The sequence below is a fragment of the Oncorhynchus mykiss genome, chromosome 26, assembly GCF_013265735.2.
Source record: "Oncorhynchus mykiss isolate Arlee chromosome 26, USDA_OmykA_1.1, whole genome shotgun sequence".
In the NCBI taxonomy this organism is placed as follows: domain Eukaryota; kingdom Metazoa; phylum Chordata; class Actinopteri; order Salmoniformes; family Salmonidae; genus Oncorhynchus; species Oncorhynchus mykiss.
In genome coordinates, this window is record NC_048590.1 from 35,933,296 (window position 1) to 35,955,584 (window position 22,289).

Consider the following 22,289-nt stretch of genomic DNA (forward strand, 5'->3'; position numbering starts at 1 on the left):
GAGAGAGAGAAATGAGAGGGAGTGAGAGAGGAACGAGAGAGAAACGAGAGGGGCAGGGGAGAGAGAGTGAGAGAGAAAGGAGAAGGGGGCGAGAAAGGGGGTGAGGTTTTTACCGAATGTATAAAAACATTTTCAACATTAAGCAGAGATGCCAAGAGCAGATCCCGGAGTAACCCCAGCATACTAATAATACTGCTGCCATCCATCATCACAGACAACAACCAATTAGCACATTCCTCTTTCCCCTGTTCTCATGTTCTTGGCTAATCCCTCCATTTTGTGTCATTCATCAAAAACAGAAAATGTTTTCGACTCGATACTGAGTGTGAGTGTGAGAGGCTGGAGGAATGTTGATTGAGGGGTGATTTTTCTGGGTGTTTATGGAAGGACTACAGTACTACTGGCCTGGGCTGGGTCCTGGGCTGGGGTTACTGTACAGGCCTGGACCTTAATTGTGAAGAGTACTGTAGACCTGGAGCTCTGTGGCTGTGGTGCCAATGCTGGCTGCAGTACTACTGACAATTAAGTTGTCAGCTGGTGCTCCAGAGCCCTCCTCCTCTGACCTGAAGAACTCTGCCTGCCTGCCTGACCTGCAGAGACAGTCCTGTCGCCACTCAGGGACAGCCATCTGACTGCAGCTCTCTCTGTCTCTGTCTCTCTCTCACACACACACACACACACACACACACACACACACACACACACACACACACACACACACACACACACACACACACACACACACACACACACACACACACACTACAGCTTAATCTGTACTACATTCAGAGCCCCCTGCTGAGGATCTTGTAAATACGAGGCATTCAGAAATGCTTTACAGATGTGTGCTGGCAGCAGGATTTCAGCAGTGCTGAGACATTCAGGTCCTGAGTGTGTTCTTATGTTGGCCAGGGATATCTTTTAAAGCAGCATACACATGGAGAGCCTCTCCTGTTACTTACCCTGTCTGCTGCAGACTGCTCTGCTGGCTGCCTCGCACAGGCAAAGCAGGGGCTGAACGCCTAAGCAGCAACACAACACTACTTCATAGAACTCTCTCCCCACCGCCCCACCGCCCACTCTCCATCTCTACTCTCAATTCTTCCACACAGTCAGTGTCTGATTTTTATCACCTGGGCTGGCTTCTTTTGGTCCTGACCATATTAGTCTGGGCCTAGTTTATATAGCAGGCTGGTAAGGTTTCGGCTCCGTGGGAGAGAGAGGAACCTGGCTACATCCTGAGGAGGTTTTAATGATTCAGACAGCCTCAGTCAAGCTGTGTCCCAAATGGCACCCTACTCCATATTTAGTGCACTATAGTTAGTCAGTCAGTCAGCCAGTGATGTGGTGTATACTCCTCCTGAGGTGCCACCCCACTGGGTACACTGCAGAGCTGCTCTACTAGGCTGACTGGGCTAGGATCACACCAGCTGAACTCTACCTCTCTACTGGATTAAACCCTAATCTCTCCTACACGTTCTCACTCTCATAAATCCACCTCTTTAACACAGAGAGTGGAGAGTGGAGAGTGGAGAGTGGAGAGTGGAGAGGGGAGAGTGGAGAGGGGAGAGTGGAGAGGGGAGAGTGGAGAGTGGAGAGGGGAGAGGGGAGAGGGGAGAGGGGAGAGAGCTAGTAGCTCCACATAGACTAGATCAAGCAGCTCAGGTGTTGTTTTCGTGGTTTTTGATTTGATTGCTGGAGTAGGTACTTCACACAAGGGATAGGGTGTACTGTGTTTATAATGTAGTTAGTATGTCTCTGGGTTTATATCTCTGTAGGTTTATGGTGTGAGAGTGTTTTCAGTATTATGTATGTCTATGCCAGAGTGAGAGAGAGAGAGAGAGCTTTTTCCGATGTGTGTGTAAAAGAGAACTCTCAAATCAGGGGTGTGTGTGAAAGAGAACTCTCAGATCAGGGGTGTGTGTGAAAGATAACTCTTAGATCAGGGGTGTGTGTGTGAAAGATAACTCTCAGATCAGGGGTGTGTGTGTGAAAGAGAACTCTCAAATCAGGGGTGTGTGTGTGAAAGAGAACTCTCAGATCAGGGGTGTGTGTGTGTAATGGTTACTGGGCCAGATGACTGTAATGCCACAGAGACACCTGAGTTGGCATTTTCCATGGTTAAGCCCTGTGCTCACATATCACGCAGTCCCATTGGTATGCACTCACAGACACGGCTGCCAGGAGAGGAGAGGGGGTCGGGTCGGGTGGACTGAAAAAACAATCCCACCAGCGTATCGCTACCCCCAATGACGATAGACCCCGTCACGGAAATAACCTCACAGACAACCCACAATTCCCCACAGGAAGAGTGTGATTGTGACCAGTGATATGAGGCCGTTCTTTGACCAACTCCAGTACTGTGTGTCAGTGACATTCAGTCATACGCTCACTCTGTTTAGATTCTTCAATTACAGTACTGTCTTCTCTAACTTTCTGGTTCTGCTCAGCTTCAACTCACAGTTGTCAAACAAATACAGTGTATATAGAGCTGAATACTGTCATTTGGATTTAGCCATGTCAGTATGTATTGGCGGCTCTAGTGTATATCTCCAGTGTCCATCTAGAATAGTTTGTTTATATGGTGACTATACTCTTCCTCTTTACTGTATGTACGACAACAAACATGGAAATAAACTCTGTAGCTAAATCTGGTGGAATATATATTTGTTGTGCTTGGTCCGTGACAAATACACTAAAATAAATGTGTTTCTGTTTCTCTTTCTCCAGGAGGTGTTGGACAAGGCGTGTGCAGAGGGGATCAGTGATGAACATTACCGTTTAGAAGGTATGATCCCCCCCCCCCCAAAGCTCCTGCAATGTGCTGATGAGGTGGATGTATGGAAACCCTCCCCCAGCTCCTCTCTCCCCCCTTTACCTACCTAACTGGCAGCAGGGGAGAGTGGAATGGGACCATCCCAGAGCTCTGTTGTGCTACCTAACTGGCAGCAGGGGAGACTGGGATGGGACCAGCCCAGAGCTCTGTTGTGCTACCTAACTGGCAGCAGGGGAGACTGGGATGGGACCAGCCCAGAGCTCTGTTGTGCTACCTAACTGGCAGCAGGGGAGACTGGGATGGGACCAGCCCAGAGCTCTGTTGTGCTACTTAACTGGCAGCAGGGGAGAGTGGAATGGGACCAGCCAAGAGCTCTGTTGTGCTACCTAACTGGCAGCACGGGAGAGTGGGATGGGACCAGCCCAGAGCTCTGTTGTGCTACTTAACTGGCAGCAGGGGAGAGTGGAATGGGACCAGCCAAGAGCTCTGTTGTGCTACTTAACTGGCAGCAGGGGAGACTGGGATGGGACCAGCCCAGATATGTGGGTCAGGGTGTCTCTGCTGGCTAGTTTTGTCATTGAGTTGAGCTAGTTCAGGCTGGTTTATTTTAAGGGGTGGGCCAGGTATGCTTTGGTCCTCATCACTGTCTTCTCCTCATAAAAGTGCCTAAAGACCTGGTGAAAAGCACTATAAATACAACCTATTATGGAACATGTAGTTATGATAATGTTAGATGACCACACACCAGACCTTGTTCATGTCAAAATCCCACCGTGTGTCCGCTTCGGAGCCATCTTGGTCCCTTTCTCTTCCCCTCATTCTCAGAAGAGTAGACACACCATGGTTCTCTTACAGACTCTGTAAAAGTACTATTTGTTGTACATTTCAGTAAGAACTTATGAGAGACATCTTATTATCAAAGTAGTTCTTGATTTCCATTTGGTACAATTCTTCTTTAGACCTGGGGATTCATTGCTTAAATCACATTTAAACTTGAATGAAAGCCGTTATGGAGCATTTCGGCTTCTTGATTCTTTATAACCCTGGAAAGAAAGTGGTTTGTTGAAGGGGAAAGGGACAGACATAGAGAGCCAGAGAGAGGTTACGGATGATCGTTAGGCCAAAGCACATATGAAAGCTTGTCTTTCCTCAGGGCTTCAGTAAGCATTTTCAAAGAAAGTTTGTGAGGATTAAAAAATAACTTGCTGGCAAAATTGCAAAGCGGGATGAAGCAAAAGGGATCCAAGATGGTAGTGTGTTTTGACTCTTTGGATCTTGCAGTTACTTCCTCTGTGCCTTTTCAAATGTAGTTTTCACAAGGCCATTAACTGAGGCTTAGATTACTCAATCAGCTGTATAAACCTGTATCTCTGTGTCTGGTCACACTTGCGTGACTCTCAGCTTTCACTTCTGTGTGGATGGTCTGAGAGTGAGTGACAGCGGTCTTGTGTGTGTGTGTAATGGCAGGGCTGTTGGATCAGGCATGATGGCATTTTGAGAGTGCCAGCCCAGTCCCTCCTCCACTCCCATCAATCACCAGCCAATCCTCTGGCAGCAGTTAGTTCCACTCATGAAGAGCAGGCCTACTGTATTTCAGTGACGTCTGAGAGGGAGATAGCAAATTATGTCTACATAGGGAATAGGGTGCCCTCTGGGACATAGCCTATTCCTCTGGGTCTTTTCATTAGCCTGGAGATAAGCATCACCATCTCCACATTGGGCTTGTTACCCAACAGATTTGTCCCCTCGCATGGCACAATGGTACCTTTGAGCATCTGTGATGATCAAACACAGGGTTCAATTTTCCTCCTTCAAAAAGTTTTTGCTCCCCAGGACGCTGCCTTTCATTGTGCCTGCAGCCGAGAGGACAGGAGACGGGACAGACATGTTCCTCTCTCTTTGATCTGCTTGGATACGGAGGAAAGAGAACGAGGCTGTCGTGTCTGTCTGTCTGCTCCTTTGGCGACCACAACAAACGCTGTTTCAGATTTGACTTGGCTTAATTAATTAGTGATTCTGTTTTACAGCCGTCTGGTCTGATCATTGGCCAAAAGGTTTGAGGGGGGAGGGGGTTGGGGGGGGGGGGGGGGGGGGGGGGGGGGGGGGGGCTGTGTGTGTGTGTGTGTGTGCATGCTCAGTAACCCAGCCATCTCCTGATCCTGATTGGTCGGGCAGGAGCGCAAGCAAAACCAAATGGCCACCAACTGCGTCACAATGAAATCCACCCTATTCCGTAAATAGTGCACTACTTGGACCCATGGAGTGACTCTGTGTATTCGTGGCCTCTGCCATTGGCCTATCAGTCTCTTTTTCATTTGTAGTACCCAGGTCTGAAACATCTGAGGTTTTAGTTGGATTCGGATGTGATGAGAGGATATGAAAGGACTGTGACATGTTACAGTAGGAGATGTTGTTGGGCTGACATACACTATACAGGTTTGATACTGTAGTTGGGGCCTACTGTTGATGAGGATGTGTGTAGCGGTGGAAAAGGATGTGTGTGTGACAGATGAGGTGAGGCCTCCCTATGGACGCTGTCTGTCTGGACTATATGTCTGGATGCTATAATACTCAGTGAAACATCCAGCATTATGAGCTCAGCTACAGTGGGCACAGAGACCGAGGCAGGGCTCCCACAGGGTTCTTTGATGTTCAGATCAGATCATGTTCCCACTTTAGAATGTAATATCTTAAGCCACATTATACAGTAGCATCATGTCCTGTTCTTGGCATGTAGGGCATGTTATGTCTGTTCAGTTCCATGTTCTATTCCTCCACCTCCTCTCCCATTCCTGGGGCTATGCTAGCACTTTCCCATGGCAATGATGTGCATCCAAGCCCCGGAGTATTTTGTGTCTGTGCCTTATGCTTATTTATACACTGGATTCTTGATGTAGCTTACTGTAATATATCTACTGCTGTGCATATCTACTGCTGTACATGTCTACTGCTGTACATGTCTACTGCTGTACATGTCTACTGCTGTACATGTCTACTGCTGTACATGTCTACTGCTGTACATATCTACTGCTGTACATATCTACTGCTGTACATATCTACTGCTGTACATATCTACTGCTGTACATGTCTACTGCTGTACATGTCTACTGCTGTACATGTCTACTGCTGTACATGTCTACTGCTGTACATGTCTACTGCTGTACATATCTACTGCTGTACATGTCTACTGCTGTACATATCTACTGCTGTGCATATCTACTGCTGTACATGTCTACTGCTGTACATATCTACTGCTGTGCATATCTACTGCTGTACATGTCTACTGCTGTACATGTCTACTGCTGTACATGTCTACTGCTGTACATATCTACTGCTGTACATATCTACTGCTGTACATATCATTCTTAGTTGATCTTGTGTACATTCTCCCGGTGTACATACATATAGTTTGCATTTGATTACTGCTACAGTGCTATTTGGGTTGTTAATCAGATTCGTCCCACCGTTGTTGATTTCTTGTCCTTTTTTGTATTTTCTTTCCTTACACTTTATTTGACATTTTACTGCATCGTAACATTAGCATTTCACTGCACCTGCTACAACATCTGCTAAACTGTGTACGCGACCAGTAAACTTGTATTTGATCATTTGGTTGCGTGTGTGTTCTTACAGTTGCTCTGCCCCCGGAGAAGACGGTGGACAGTTGCTGTGTGGAGGAGAAGATGCAGGGGAGAGCGAGCCAGGTGCCAACAGGCACACAGAAACAGCTCCAGTTGGAAGTGAGTGTGAAGTTGAACTGTGAACCACCAACATGGACCATTTATTAGTGCTTTTGGGAAAACTAGAGCGACAATATAATACTCTTTCAGGGATGGAAGGAGGCACACTTGCACACAGTCGTGAATGTATTGATACTTACATTGCAATGCGATTCGTTTCAGGAGCTTGAGTGTGCCGTCTCTGTAGAGGAAGACAACAGACAGGAGTGGACATTCACGCTGTATGATTTTGACAACAATGGCAAGGTCACCAGAGAGGTAAGGGTTCAAACACATTTTATATTCAAACATACTCTAACACATAACAGGGCACTTTCCTTTTTCCCAGCCCATGATCGTTTCCTCTTTCAAACTAACACACACATACACATACATAGACTAAGGGAGACACAACCAGATGAAGTTACATTCATCCATTTCAATAATACAGCCACTAGGAACCAAAGAGACCTTTTCCTTCCCAGCGATAGATACCTAGTGGCTGGCTTCTGCCTTGTAAAGATCTGAGCAGTGCAGTCAGAGAGGCCTGTATTTTTGGAGAGCTGAGTTGAAACGGTGTGAAGAGACTGAAGCCGTCCTCTGTGTGGTGGGATGGTTGGATCTCCAGTTTCTTTGGCATCGCCCATGGCCCCGCGGCACATGAGACGGCAGGCGGCAGCTCACACAAAAAGAAGAAGGAAATAGCTTTCTTCTCCAGCTCCCTTTCTTTATTTCTTCAGACGTATGAAAAAATGGAAAACTAAAAGTGACATAGGAAGCTTTTTTACGTCTTAGCGTTTGAAACGGTATCTGGAGCCAGTCCCCAAAGAGCTCATAATAGGCCTTTATGTTGTATTGAGAGAGAGGCAAGGCAATAGGAATGCAGGCATTTGGACGTTTTAGAGGAGCGAGAGCAGAGGCTAGGCTAACAGGCCCAAAAAGGTCCCTATTTCTGAGTGGTTTTGTAAGCCCCTTTTCTCGGCAGTGACAGTCCAGGGAACATGAGTAGAAATGCAGTAATTACCTTCAGAGGGGAAATGCTAACAAGACTTGAAATATGTATAATTAAACATACTATGCTATTGATCCATCTGTGGATGTTCATGTTGCTCTCTTCCTGAACAGGCTTTTAAAGACTTAAGCGAGTGCATATTTCAGATGTCTGCTCTATGCTCACTGACTTTGTGTGTGCCTGTTATTCAGCCTTTTTACAGGAATCCCACCCTACACGATTTTCCCTCTTATGTTCTCTCTTTCTTATTCTGTCTATGTCTGACTCTTAGCCCTGAGGCAAAGGTCTGTGCTATGGCCCTCAGCTACTCGACTCATTCAAAGAGCGAGAAAGAGAGAGATATTGAGAGGGAGAATACTTTTAAAAGCTCTTAATTGAACCATTTCCAAAGTTACACAGAAAGCCTACAGAGAGAAAGGGTAATGGAGGCTCTATTAAGAGCAGAGCTGCTATAGAGTGGGTTGTGCATCATTTAATATTTTAGCACTTCTCCTCCCACCTCCCAGACATATCTTGTCATGCATTTATCCTATATTTGTACTCTCTGCCTGATCACTTTACAGGGAGAACACTGAAATAAAACAACTGACAACTCAGCATGTACTTCTCTTCATCTCTCCTGTTTGCCTGTAACATGCTAGACAGCCTACAGTAACTGAGTTGTCGGCTGTGCACTAACTCAGACCATCTCGCGCTCTCCCTCCCCCCTCAGGACATCACCAGCCTGCTCCACACCATCTATGAGGTGGTGGACACATCGGTCAACCATTCCCCCAGCAGCAGCAAGACACTGCGGGTCAAGCTCTCTGTGGCCCCCGACTCCAGCCAGCGCTGGCGGAGCTGCACTCAGGGCCCCGCAGGTAACCACCAGGCTGGGGGAGGATCACAGGGCTGGGAAGGGGGAGGGAGTGAGGATGGGGAGACAGAGGGGGAAGAAGAGGTAGGGGAGGGGAGAGAGCGGTGTTCTTTGGGCTCCCCTACTTGACTGTTCTGCTGTCAGCACATCCAGAGTCTTGTTTGTTGTCATGCGGAAAGGCACCTGCTTCAGGCATGTCAGACTCCTCTCTCTCTCTCTCTCTCTCTCTCTCTCTCTCTCTGCCTGTGTCTCCATTACATCCATTGCTCCATCTCTCCGGCACAATGGGGTTCATTTTTAATGATGGGAGTAGTGACAGAGCTGAGAACCCCCAGTGCCTTCAAATACTCTGAAAGAAACCTTAAGAGATGCACCAACTCCTTTTGATAACCACAACCATTTTATTTTTCTCCAGTGTTTCTTCTTCTCCCTCACCCCCCACTTCTCAGAGCTGTCGGTAAAATATAGCTACATTCCATCTAACTTTTCTAACTGACGACTTGGTAAGCAAGTATTGAGATTTTCTTTTAAATTGCTACAAAATATGACGCCCTGTTTGTTTACTTCCTGTTGTTGTGTCTATTTATAACGTCAAGGGATTCAAAAGAAGCAGGCTTTGAAAACGAAACATTAGCTGTCAGTCTTCACGCTAATTTCATCTGTCTTCATGCTAATTTCAAACCACAACATATCACACTTCATTAATAAACTCTGGGTTATATATACAGTACCAGTCGAAAGTTTGGACACAACTACTCATTCCAGGGTTTTTCTTTATTTTTTACTATTTAATAGTGAAGACATCAAGACTATGAAATAACACATATGGAATCATGTAGTAACCAAAAAAGTGTTAAACAAATCAAAATATATTTCATATTTTAGATTCTTCAAAGTAGCCACCCTTTGCCTTGATGACAGCTTTGCACATTCTCTCAACCAGCATCATGAGGTAGTCACCTGGAATGCTTTTCAGTTAAAAGGTGTGCCTTGTTAAAAGTTAATTTGTGGAATTTCTTTCCTTCTTAATGCGTTTGAGCCAATCAGTTGTGTTGTGACAAGTTAGGTGTTGTATGCAGAAGATAGCCCTATTTGGTAAAAGAACAGCTCAAATAAGCAAAGAGAAATGACAGTCCATCATTACTTTAAGACATGAAGGTCAGACAATCCGGGAAAATTTGAAGAACTTTGAAAGTTGCTTTAAGTGCAGTCCCAAAAAACATCAAGCGCTATGATGAAACTAGCTCTCATGAGGACCGGAACGAGAAAGGAAGAGTTACCTCTGCTGCAGAGGATACGTTCATTAGAGTTACCAGCCCCAGAAATTGCTTCACAGAGTTCAAGTAACAGACACATTGAAACATCAACTGTTCATTAGAGACTGTGTGAATCAGGCCTTCATGGTTGAATTGCTGCAAAGCAACCACTACTAAAGGACACCAATAAGAAGAAGAGACTTGCTTGGGCCAAGAAACACGAGCAATGGACATTAGACTGGTGGAAACCTATCCAAATTTGAGATTTTTGTAGGTAAACGGATGTTCTCTGCGTGTGTGGTTCCCACCGTGAAGCATGGAGGAGGAGGTGTGGAGGTGCTATGCTGGTGACACAGTCTGTGATTTATTTTGAATTCAAGGCAGACTTAAACAGCATGGCTACCACAGCATTCTGCAACATTACGCCAGTCCCACTAAGCGCAAACCAGATGGGATATCATTTGTTTTTCAACAGAACAATGACCCAGCACACTTCCAGGCTGTGTAACGGCTATTTGACCAAGGAGGAGAGTGGTGGAGTGATGCATCAGATGACCTGGCCACCCCAATCACCTGACCTCAACCCAATTGAGATGGTTTGGGATGAGTTGCACTGCAGTGTGAAGGAAAAGCAGCCAACAAGTGCTCAGCATATGCGGGAACTCCTTCAAGACTGTTGGAAAAGCATTCCAGGTGAAGCTGGTTGAGAGAATGCCAGGAATGTGCAAAGCTGCCATCAAGGCAAAGGGTTGCTACTTTGAAGAATCTCAAATATATTGTGATCGTTTTAACACTTTTTTGGTTACTACATGATTTCATATGTGTTATTTCATAGTTTTAATGTCTTCACTATTATTCTGCAATGTAGAAAATAGTACAAATAAAGAAAAATCCTTGAATGAGTAGATGTTTTCAAACTTTTGACTGGTACTGTATATATTTTTTCTTTGTCTTATATGAGGCCTGGAGTAAATAAATGAAGCATTGTTGTTTTTTCTCTTTTATAGATCTTCAAAGTAAAAGGCTGTGAACAAAGATTTCTTTCTTCTGAGAGAAATAGACATGCGTGCGTGTGTGTATGTGTGTGTGTGTGTGTGTGGCTGCTCTTTTTGATAATGTCCTGCTCACTCTCTCACAGACATGCCCCACCCCAGAACCAAGACTGACAAGTGCATTGAAGACCTTAAAAGTGCAGAGAAGAAGTCTCGAGCCCTCCTCAGGTAACAGATGTTTTACAGCCTGCATCAAGGTTTTACAAGACAATAATGTGTATCTGTGCATTTTTGACACCAATAACAACATTTCTTTTGACACCGACAGAATGTATGTTTTGCAATGCATCTAAAAGAGCTAAAATACTGCTTCAAGCTGTTGTAAAGTCGCATCTCTCTCCCCTCCAGGCGCCATCACAGTGACCACCACACTATCCAGCACCAGGTTCTGACCCAGCAGGGTCAGAGTCAGGGCTGCCAGCGCCACTGTGTGGATGAGAACCTGGAGCGCAGGAACCACTACCTCGACCTGGCTGGCATCGAGAATTACACATCCCGCTTTGGAGCAGGTGAGCTGGTCTGGGGGCGGGGCGGGGTGATGATGGAGAGATTGGAGACTAGAGGCACTGACCGATCACAGCACCTGGGTACTTTGAAGCTGTGTCCATTACCCCAGCACCTGCTTGGAGGGAGACAGGCAGGCAGGTCTGGCCAGTAAAACATCTGGACCCACCGGGCACAATACGATATGTCTTCAGGGGCCAGGCTTCATCATGAAGTGAATTAAATTCTGTTTAATATGGGGCTGCTTTTGTTTAAATGTCTGTGTTGACAGGGAGTTTTTTTTTTGTGTGAAAATACTCTTTGTCCCGTGAAAAAAAAAAAAGCGGAAAAAATGGGAAAAGGTATTAAAATAGTATTGGAACTGGTAATACAGTGCCGTGCGAAAGTATTCGGCCCCCTTGAACTTTGCGACCTTTTGTCACATTTCAGGCTTCATACATAAAGATATAAAACTGTATTTGTTTGTGAAGAATCAACAACAAGTGAGACACAATCATGAAGTGGAACGACATTTATTGGATATTTCAAACTTTTTTAACAAATCAAAAACTGAAAAATTGGGCGTGCAAAATTATTCAGCCCCCTTAAGTTAATACTTTGCAGCGCCACCTTTTGCTGCGATTACAGCTGTAAGTCGCTTGGGGTATGTCTCTATCAGTTTTGCACATCGAGAGACTGAAACTTTTTCCCATTCCTCCTTGCAAAACAGCTCGAGCTCAGTGAGGTTGGATGGAGAGCATTTGTGAACAGCAGTTTTCAGTTCTTTTCACAGATTCTCGATTGGATTCAGGTCTGGACTTTGACTTGGCCATTCTAACACCTGGATATGTTTATTTTTGAACCATTCCATTGTAGATTTTACTTTATGTTTTGGATCATTGTCTTGTTTGAAGACAAATCTCCGTCCCAGTCTCAGGTCTTTTGCAGACTCCATCAAGTTTTCTTCCAGAATGGTCCTGTATTTGGCTCCATCCATCTTCCCATCAATTTTAACCATCTTCCCTGTCCCTGCTGAAGAAAAGCAGGCCCAAACCATGATGCTGCCACCACCATGTTTGACAGTGGGGATGGTGTGTTCAGTGTGATGAGCTGTGTTGCTTTTACGCCAAACATAACATTTTGCATTGTTGCCAAAAAGTTCAATTTTGGTTTCATCTGACCAGAGCACCTTCTTCCACATGTTTGGTGTGTCTCCCAGGTGGCTTGTGGCAAACTTTAAACAACACTTTTTATGGATATCTTTAAGAAATGGCTTTCTTCTTGCCACTCTTCCATAAAGGCCAGATTTGTGCAATATACGACTGATTGTTGTCCTATGGACAGAGTCTCCCACCTCAGCTGTAGATCTCTGCAGTTCATCCAGAGTGATCATGGGCCTCTTGGCTGCATCTCTGATCAGTCTTCTCCTTGTATGAGCTGAAAGTTTAGAGGGACGGCCAGATCTTGGTAGATTTGCAGTGGTCTGATACTCCTTCCATTTCAATATTATCGCTTGCACAGTGCTCCTTGGGATGTTTAAAGCTTGGGAAATCTTTTTGTATCCAAATCTGGCTTTAAACTTCTTCACAACAGTATCTCGGACCTGCCTGGTGTGTTCCTTGTTCTTCATGATGCTCTCTGCGCTTTTAACGGACCTCTGAGACTATCACAGTGCAGGTGCATTTATACGGAGACTTGATTACACACAGGTGGATTGTATTTATCATCATTAGTCATTTAGGTCAACATTGGATTATTCAGAGATCCTCACTGAACTTCTGGAGAGAGTTTGCTGCACTGAAAGTAAAGGGGCTGAATAATTTTGCACGCCCAATTTTTCAGTTTTTGATTTGTTAAAAAAGTTTGAAATATCCAATAAATGTTGTTCCACTTCATGATTGTGTCCCACTTGTTGTTGATTCTTCACAAAAAAATACAGTTTTATATCTTTATGTTTGAAGCCTGAAATGTGGCAAAAGGTCGCAAAGTTCAAGGGGGCCGAATACTTTCGCAAGGCACTGTATTAATGTTTATGAGTTCTCAGTCTTTCAATGAAGTTAGTGATGTATCAATTGACCCATCATGGGTTATTTATCCTGACCTGTATTTCTCCCCTCTCCAGCCCCCACCACAGAGCCTGTGAAAGCAGAGCCACAGACCCGACCATCGAACCAGACCAGGTCTCGCTCTCATGAACCAGAGAACGGCCACACCTACTCCCACCACCGTCGCTCACAGGTGGCCATGGAGAGCAGCGCCGCCCCAGGCCCTGACACCCTTTGTCCCCCACGACCGAGTAAAGACTCAGGTAAACACGCCCTGCGCTCCCCCAAGACCCACAGCCGGACACACCCCACACAGACCACCACGGGCAGGGTGATGAGGAGCAGAGGGGCCCCACCTCCCCCGGCCCTACCCAGCCAGGCCCCCCCTCACCAGTCCTCAGCCCCCTACCGCAGGCACAAGCAGAGGGCCAGGGAGGGCCAGCAGCAGTACCAGGCCCTGGGGGCTCCAGTGGGGCCTGTGGTGGAGAAGGAGCAGGTGAGGGTCCTACCCAGTGTGCTCCTCTATGAAGGAGGGCTGGCCCAGATGGTTCAAAGGCACGAGCATCATCACCACCATGAACACCACCACCACTACCACCACTTCTACCAGTCCTGAGGCAGCCAGCCAGCTCCCTGCCCTGCTGCACCAGAGCACCTTCTCACAGCCCCACCTCAACCTGGCTCCACTGCCAGGCCAGTAGACCCTACAGACAGACAGACAGGCCCCTCCCACACAGCACAGCAACAGCACAGCCAGAACTGTGTCACTGTTAGGGGGAGTTGGGTCTTGCATGGCCCTGTGGGCTAAGAGGACAGGACATCAAGAGGAGTTGGACAGACAGGGGGAGGACAAGGGGAGGTGCAGGGTGAAGAGGGTTATTATGGGGTTGTCCAGGCATGAAGAGTTCCTGTGAGTCAGCGGGACAGTCTTGGTCTTCAGGTGTGCCAGGAACCAGGAGTAGGACACGGCAGAGGGATGTAACAGGGGAGCCTGAGAGGAATAAAAGGAGAAAAGAGACTTGGCTGTAAATCCTTCAGAGGACTCTTCTCAATCCTCTCTGTCTGTCTGGTTCTCTGAAAGCCTCTACTCTGATGGACTAGGTGACTTTACGAAGCCATACTGGCACTGCCATCCTCACATACCTCTACGTTTTGGGCAATGAGAGGTGAGGGTCTGGTTTGGAGAGCGAGAGAGATTTGTGTGTATGAATATACAGTGTGTGTGAGAGCATGTGTTACCTGTCTGCTGTGACGCCACTGAAAACCACTTGAAAAGCACTTGTGGCTGCAGTTGCATTGGAGACACTTTGGGCTGTCAGAACAGAGGGCTGACAGGCATCGGCTGGATATGATGAAGACGAGATCATCCAGCTCCTGAATCTCACATGCAATACAGGACCCTCCCTGAGAGAACGATGTTGAAATGTTCAGTGAGAATAGAAGACTGTAATCAGCTGCTACCTCTAGTGTTATTAATGGTGTTATTATCGTTGTTAATAATCAGATGCTATTTTTCAGTTACATGTTGTTTTATTTTTTAAAGATGACACAATCTGCAGTAATGTAGTGTTGAAACGCTCCTACATGTTTTACCTACATATTGTATATATTATCAACATTATAATCTTTATTTATAATGTGACGTTTGTATCAACAATCTACATTTATTTCTCACTCAACCCCATTTTCCCGATGTACCCTATTGAAAGACCACTATGTATTCAATTTAGACCATCAAAGATACAACTCTGACTCCCTCTAATATCACCACCTAATATCACCACACACAGTTCTTTCACACAAATGGTCAGTGTACACCTTCTCAAGTACATCTCTGCCTTCTGAACAGTGTCTGTCTAATCGTTGTGGTTAGCAGTTCACAGTAAGGCTCTTTCTCAATAGCTGAATCATAAGTATGTAGTGGTTGACAATCCACAGCAGTCCCATGATCCTCCAGGTCTGATCATAACACATGACCCTAACCGCTGTCCCCTCATGAGGCATCCCCCTGTCCCCAGCTGTCAGCACCTGTTTCACCGGGCCGCCATCACGCCATGTGTCCCCAGCACTCAGGCAACAAGGCTCTGTTTATGACGCTGGCTGGACTGGGATGGAGGCTCTCAGCTGTCTGTCTCATTCCTCTGGTGCGAGGTGACACCAGGCCCTGCCCGCAGGCTCCACCAGGACCATAACTCACCCTGCTGAAGGCCTGCTGTCGGGTAGGCAGCTCCAACCACACAGGATCTCTCAGATCTTCTCCCACCTTAGGTGAACCATCAGAGCCCTTACACCACTGTTTACACCACTGTTTGCTTTTACTACAAGTTTCCGTTAGTGTGTGTTTTGGGTCAGTTGAGGGAATCTGGTGCATTCCAGGTTTGTCCTGAGCTCCAGTGCTGCACTCCCTCACACAGCTGCAGGCTGTGCATTAGCAGAGGCACCAATCAGGTTGGCCTCACCACGGGACACAGTCACCCCCAAGGGGAACGCAGCTGCACCCCATTCCATAGCCCCTCTCTCCCCTAGAATGCCGCCGCTCTGCGATCTGCTTGGCACTAGCATCTGTCTGGATTAGCATGGCAGCACCCCATCTGACAGGGCCCATCGCAATACTGTAACTCATGTTGTTGTCTTCACACCACAACAACACCACAGCTAAACAGTACAGGTGTTGATACTAGCACCTGCCCATAGGATAGACATGCTTCAGGTGGAAATGGCTTGTGGCTGCATTGGGGACTATATCACGCCAGTGAGAGGCAGAGAGAGGGCTTGCGTCTCCCTTCATGGTGGTCCTCATTAGGCGTGTGTGTGTGTGTGTGAAGGTGTCTGCAGTGATCCCCTCAGACAGACACCATGGCTAATAGGCAGGGATCTGCTTGGGTTCTCATCCTCAGTTAAACTTACAATCCCTCCGCCATCTTCCCCCAACACTACAGACACTAGATGAATGGTGCCATGTGCCTCTAGAGTACTGTGGTATTAGTGGGGCAGCCACAGGAACAGATATCTCTGTGGTGCTTTTGAAATGCAGCCCTATTCCCTATATGATGTACAACTTCTGAACAGGGCCCAGGGTCTGGTCAAAAGTAGTGCACTGTGCCTCTGTAAAGGGACACTCCAGCTTCACCGGCATCTAAAGTTCTGCTCCAGAATGCTCTACTGTATCTTCTCCATCTGTAAATGATTTCAATTTGGATATTTACAGACAAGACTGAATTTAATTGTCTCACTGTATTCCACCACTTCTCCATCTGTAAATGATTTCAGTTTCGGTATTTACAGACAAGACTGAATTTAATTGTCTCACTGTATTCCACCACTTCTCCATCTGTAAATGTTTTCAGTTTCGGTATTTACAGACAAGACTGAATTTAATTGTCTCACTGTATTCCACCACTTCTCCATCTGTAAATGTTTTCAGTTTCGGTATTTACAGACAAGACTGAATTTAATTGTCTCACTGTATTCCACCACTTCTCCATCTGTAAATGTTTTCAGTTTCGGTATTTACAGACAAGACTGAATTTAATTGTCTCACTGTATTCCACCACTTCTCCATCTGTAAATGATTTCAGTTTCGGTATTTACAGACAAGACTGAATTTAATTGTCTCACTGTATTCCACCACTTCTCCATCTGTAAATGTTTTCAGTTTCGGTATTTACAGACAAGACTGAATTTAATTGTCTCACTGTATTCCACCACTTCTCCATCTGTAAATGTTTTCAGTTTCGGTATTTACAGACAAGACTGAATTTAATTGTCTCACTGTATTCCACCACTTCTCCATCTGTAAATGTTTTCAGTTTCGGTATTTACAGACAAGACTGAATTTAATTGTCTCACTGTATTCCACCACTTCTCCATCTGTAAATGTTTTCAGTTTCGGTATTTACAGACAAGACTGAATTTAATTGTCTCACTGTATTCCACCACTTCTCCATCTGTAAATGATTTCAGTTTCGGTATTTACAGACAAGACTGAATTTAATTGTCTCACTGTATTCCACCACTAAGTTATGTTTTGTAAAATTAACGTATCTCCATGTTAAACTAATGTAAATAGTATATGGACTGCAGAAAGGTTATACCAGTATCGTGTAGAAGGAATAAACGTATTTATAATAATTGAATGACTAAGCAAATATACAGTATTTTTGCCAAGCTATCACACTTGCCTGCTATTTTGTCACTTCTCTACAGTATCCGCTGTGCCAATCAGTGCTATCAGGGAAGGGTAGTTGTCTCTCTCTCTCTCACTTCCTTCACTTCTTCTTGGTGATTGTTGTAAATGAAACATGTCTAACACTTGCTGTTCAGTTCCTCAATAGCAGACCAGACCCTTTCTCTCTTTTCCCTAATGGCTTTTTCATGACTTTCATGACTGTTTATATAGATATTGCTTTATTTATTTGATAGCAGAACTGTGCCAAGGGTGATACCCTTTCATTAAAGTATGAACCTGTTCCCTAGAATACGTCTGCTGACTCCTTTATGTGGCTTTGTGCTGTGCGTATTTGTGTTGGATGAATATGGATGAGGGAGGGAGTGTGTGTGATCTAAACCACCGCAGGTCGCCTATCTGTCTTGGAATCTGTTTCTGCTGGACCTCTGTGCCCGTGGTGTTTTTTCTGCATACATTTCCTCATTGTGGTGTTTGTGCGTTTGGGTTTATTTCGGGCTGTTTTATCCGCTTGTGTGTGCGTTAGTCTGTGTGTGTGTGTTTTGATGTGCCGTGTATGTGTTTGTTTGATGTGGCTGAATGTGGGAACATGTGGGGATGAGGGAGTCGGAGGACAGGGGATTGGGGAAGGAGGGGGGAGGATCCTTTCCATCCCACCCCATGGAGCCTCGGTGGGCTCCCAAATCTGGCTGGCAACAGCTGTCCTCCGTGCCACGCTCTCTACATGCACACCCTTTGATATGCAGCTTAAGCTCTTATCTCTCATTGGGACGAGCACAGAGTGTCCACGGCAACGTGTCTCTCGGCAACGTGACCTGCCATTCTCTCCCAAATACAGCCCATTTAAATCAACCACGTTTATGTGTCTGGAGAAGTCGGCATCATGATAAACAGTATCTATCCCTCCGACACTGACACATCAAACCATTTCCAAAGCTCTCTTTCTTCATTTCATCTTTTAGTACATCAATCGTATCCCCAGCCCACTGCAGGGTCTACATGGAGATGTGTTAGCCAGGAGTGGGTATAGAAAACACAGCAATATCTAAGATCAGTCTTTCCAAGTCATTCTTTGGATTCTTGGACTCGTTTGACTTTGACATGTCTTTTTGAACTCTGGTATTATGTTTATTAACTAACGCACAAATTGGAAATTGCACTGCTATAATTTCTAAGGTGTTTGATTTGCCCTGTACTGTAAGTATCTGCTCTGCTGAATTTCTGTTCTCCTTTTTGCCGTCTAATGCATGTGTCATCTCCTGTTAATCCTCTCCGAGCAAAGCAGAGTGGAGCAGGCTGGTAGGTTTAGCATGATGAGCACAAGAGAGATATCACCACAGGAATAATTAGACTGACCTCAGATCAATATCTGGCTCAGTTGCTTGCTTTGGCTCTTTCTCTGCCTCTGTCTGTCTCTCTCTCTCTGTCTCTCTCTCTATGTGTGTGTGTGTGTGTGTGTGTGTTTGGTGCTCTGTGTGTGAGCATTCAGTTGAACCCAGGTCAGAGGGTTATTATAGAGCCCTGATCATTTACAGACCACTGTAATACAGCCATTACTCTGTGATGGCCCCTGAGAGACATGGGGAGAACAAGTTGGAAAGAAGGCAGTTAGGATGGTGCTCTGTTCACTCAGCTGAGGAAGAGCTCCATTCCCATCACACAGTGGATATTTAAAGCTACAATATCAAATCATTACTCATTCATACAGTTGAAGTCAGAAGTTTACATACACTTTAGCCAAATACATTTAAACTCAGTTTTTCACAATTCCTGACATTTAATCCTAGTAAAAATTCCCTGTTTTAGGGGAATTAAAAATTCCCTGTCAGTTAAGATCATTACTTTATTTTAAGAATGTGAATTGGCAGAATAATAGAGAGAATTATTGCTTTATTTCATATTTAATTTCTTTCATCACATTCCCAGTGGGTCTGAAGTTTACATTGACTCAATTAGTATTTGATAGCATTGCCTTTAAATTGTTTAACTTGGGTCAAACATCTTGGGTAGCCTTCCACAAGCTTCCCACAATAATTTGGGTGAATTTTGGCCCATTCCTCCTGACAGTCAGGTTTGTAGGCCTCCTTGCTCACACACGTTTGTTCAGTTCTGCCCTCAAATGTTCTATAGGATTTAGGTTAGGGCTTTGTGATGGCCACTACAATACTTTGACTTTGCTGTCCTTAAGCCATTTTGCCACAACTTTGGAAGCATGCTTGGGGTCATTGTCCATTTCAAAGACCCATTTGCGACCAAGCTTGAACTTCCTGAATGATGTCTTGTGACGTTGCTTCAATATATCCACGTAATTTTCCCTCCTCATGATGTCCTCTATTTTGTGAAGTGCACCACTCCCTCCTCTAGCAAAGCACCCCCACAACATGATGCTGCCACCCCCGTGCTTCACGGTTGGGATGGTGTTCTTCGGCTTGCAAGCCTCCCCCTTTTCCCTCCAAACATAACGATGGTCATTATGGCCAAACAGTTCTATATTTGTTTCATCAGACCAGAGGACATTTCTCCAAAAAGTAGGATCTTTGTCCCCATGTGCAGTTGCAAACTGTAGTCTGGCTTTTTTATGGTGGTTTTGGAGCAGTGGCTATGTCCTTTCTGAGCGGCCTTTCAAGTTATGTCGATATAGGACTCGTTTTACTGAGGATATTGATACTTTTGTACCTGTTTCCTTCAGCATCTTCACAAGGTCCTTTGCTGTTGTTCTGGGATTGATTTGCGCATTTCGCACCAAAGTATGTTCATCTCTAGGAGACAGTCTCCTTCCTGAGCGGTATGATGGCTGCGTGGTCCCATGGTGTTTATACTTGCGTACTATTGTTTGTACAGATGAACGTGGTACCTTCAGGCGTTTGGAAATTTCTCCCAAGGATGAACCAGACTTGTGGAGGTCTACAATTTTTATTCTGCGGTCTTGGCTGATTTCTTTTGATTTCCCCATGATGTCAAGCAAAGAGGCACTGAGTTTGAAGGTAGGCCTTGAAATATATCCACAGGTACACCTCCAATTGACTCAAATTATGTCAATTAACCTATCAGAAGCTTCTAAAGCCATGACATCATTTTCTGGCATTTTCCAAGCTGTTTAAAGGCACAGTTAACTTAGTGTGTGTAAATTTCTGACCCACTGGAATTGTGATACAGTCAATTATAAGTGAAATAATCTGTCTGTAAACAATTGTTGGAAAAATTACTTGTGTCATGCACAAAGTAGATGTCCTAACCGACTTGCCAAAACTCTAACTTTTTTAACAAGACATTTGTGGAGTGGTTGAAAAGGGGGTTTTAATGACTCCAACCTAAGTGTATGTAAACTAGCAACTTCAACTGTATGTACACCTCTGGTTACTCTAAGGCTGTATTTAAACAGGAAGCCCAATTCAAATATTTTTGGACCAATCAAAATAGCTCTGAAAAAGATCTGAGGAGAAAAGATCTGATGTAATTTGTCAAAATACTAATTAATGGAAAAAATATATAATTTTTTTTTGTGACCTATAATATATTTTTTGTGAACTCAGTGCAGTTTGCTTAATTTCTTGTGGATTATGAACATTCCAAAGGAACTCAAACCCCTAAAAAGAGACCAGAAACTAACCGGACTGAGACCATCTTGAGAGGTGGTCTGAGTTCGGTTCGCTTGAATTCCAAGGTTCGGTTCCCTTTAAAGGGCAATGTGAACAAAAAGCTCACCAGGTTCGCTTGTCATTATTACCACACACTAGACTACTGTTACACCATTTCCCCTCCCATAACCCCTCACACTAGGCTACTGTTACACCATTTCCCCTCCCATAACCTTCACACTAGACAACTACAACACTGTTTCCCCTGCCATAACCCTTCACACTAGACTACTGTTACACCTTTTCCCCTCCCATAACCCCTCACACTAGACTACTGCAACACTGTTTCCCCTGCACTAACCCCTCACACTAGACTACTGCAACACCATTTCCCCTGCACTAACCCCTCACACTAGACAACTGCAACACTGTTTCCCCTGCCATAACCCCTCACACTAGACTACTGCAACACTGTTTCCCCTGCCATAACCCCTCACACTAGACAACTGCAACACTGTTTCCCCTGCCATAACCCCACACACTAGACTACTACAACACTGTTTCCCCTGCCATAACCCCTCACACTAGACTACTACAACACTATTTCCCCTGCCATAACCTCTCACACTAGACTACTGCAACACTGTTTCCCCTGCCATAACCCCTCACACTAGACTACTACAACACTGTTTCCCCTGCCATAACCGCTCACACTAGACTACTGCAACAATGTTTCCCCTGCCATAACCCCTCACACTAGACTACTACATTACTGTTTCCCCTGCCATAACCCCTCACACTAGACTACTGCATCACTGTTTCCCCTCCCATAACCTCTCACACTAGACTACTGCCCCACTGTTTCCCCTGCATTAACCCCTCACACTAGACTACTACAACACTGTTTCCCCTGCCATAACCCCTCACACTAGACTACTACAACACTGTTTCCCCTGCCATAACCCCTCACACTAGACTACTACAACACTGTTTCCCCTGCCATAACCCCTCACACTAGACAACTGCAACGCTGTTTCCCCTGCCATAACCCCTCACACTAGACTACTGCAATACCGTTTCCCCTCCCATAACCCCTCACACTAGACTACTGCAATACCGTTTCCCCTCCCATAACCCCTCACACTAGACTACTGCAATACCGTTTCCCCTCCCATAACCCCTCACACTAGACTACTGCAATACCGTTTCCCCTCCCATAACCCCTCACACTAGACTACTGCAATACCGTTTCCCCTCCCATAACCCCTCACACTAGACTACTGCAATACCGCTTCCCCTCCCATAACCCCTCACACTAGAATACTG

General features: G+C 45.4%; 1 protein-coding gene across 1 annotated transcript in view; it reads left to right on the forward strand.

Moving 5' to 3' along the window:
* The window catches only part of LOC110506733 (protein naked cuticle homolog 1), a 38,210-nt gene extending 20,541 nt beyond the window's left edge, over nt 1-17,669 (forward strand). The window contains exons 4-10 of the mRNA XM_036963742.1: nt 2,731-2,788; nt 6,410-6,516; nt 6,679-6,774; nt 8,220-8,367; nt 10,758-10,839; nt 11,020-11,180; nt 13,277-17,669. Of these exons, the coding sequence (XP_036819637.1) occupies nt 2,731-2,788; nt 6,410-6,516; nt 6,679-6,774; nt 8,220-8,367; nt 10,758-10,839; nt 11,020-11,180; nt 13,277-13,815 (1,191 nt within the window). The 3' untranslated portion in view covers nt 13,816-17,669. The remainder of the gene's footprint in view (nt 1-2,730; nt 2,789-6,409; nt 6,517-6,678; nt 6,775-8,219; nt 8,368-10,757; nt 10,840-11,019; nt 11,181-13,276) is intronic.
* The last annotated feature ends 4,620 nt before the right edge of the window (nt 17,670-22,289 follow it).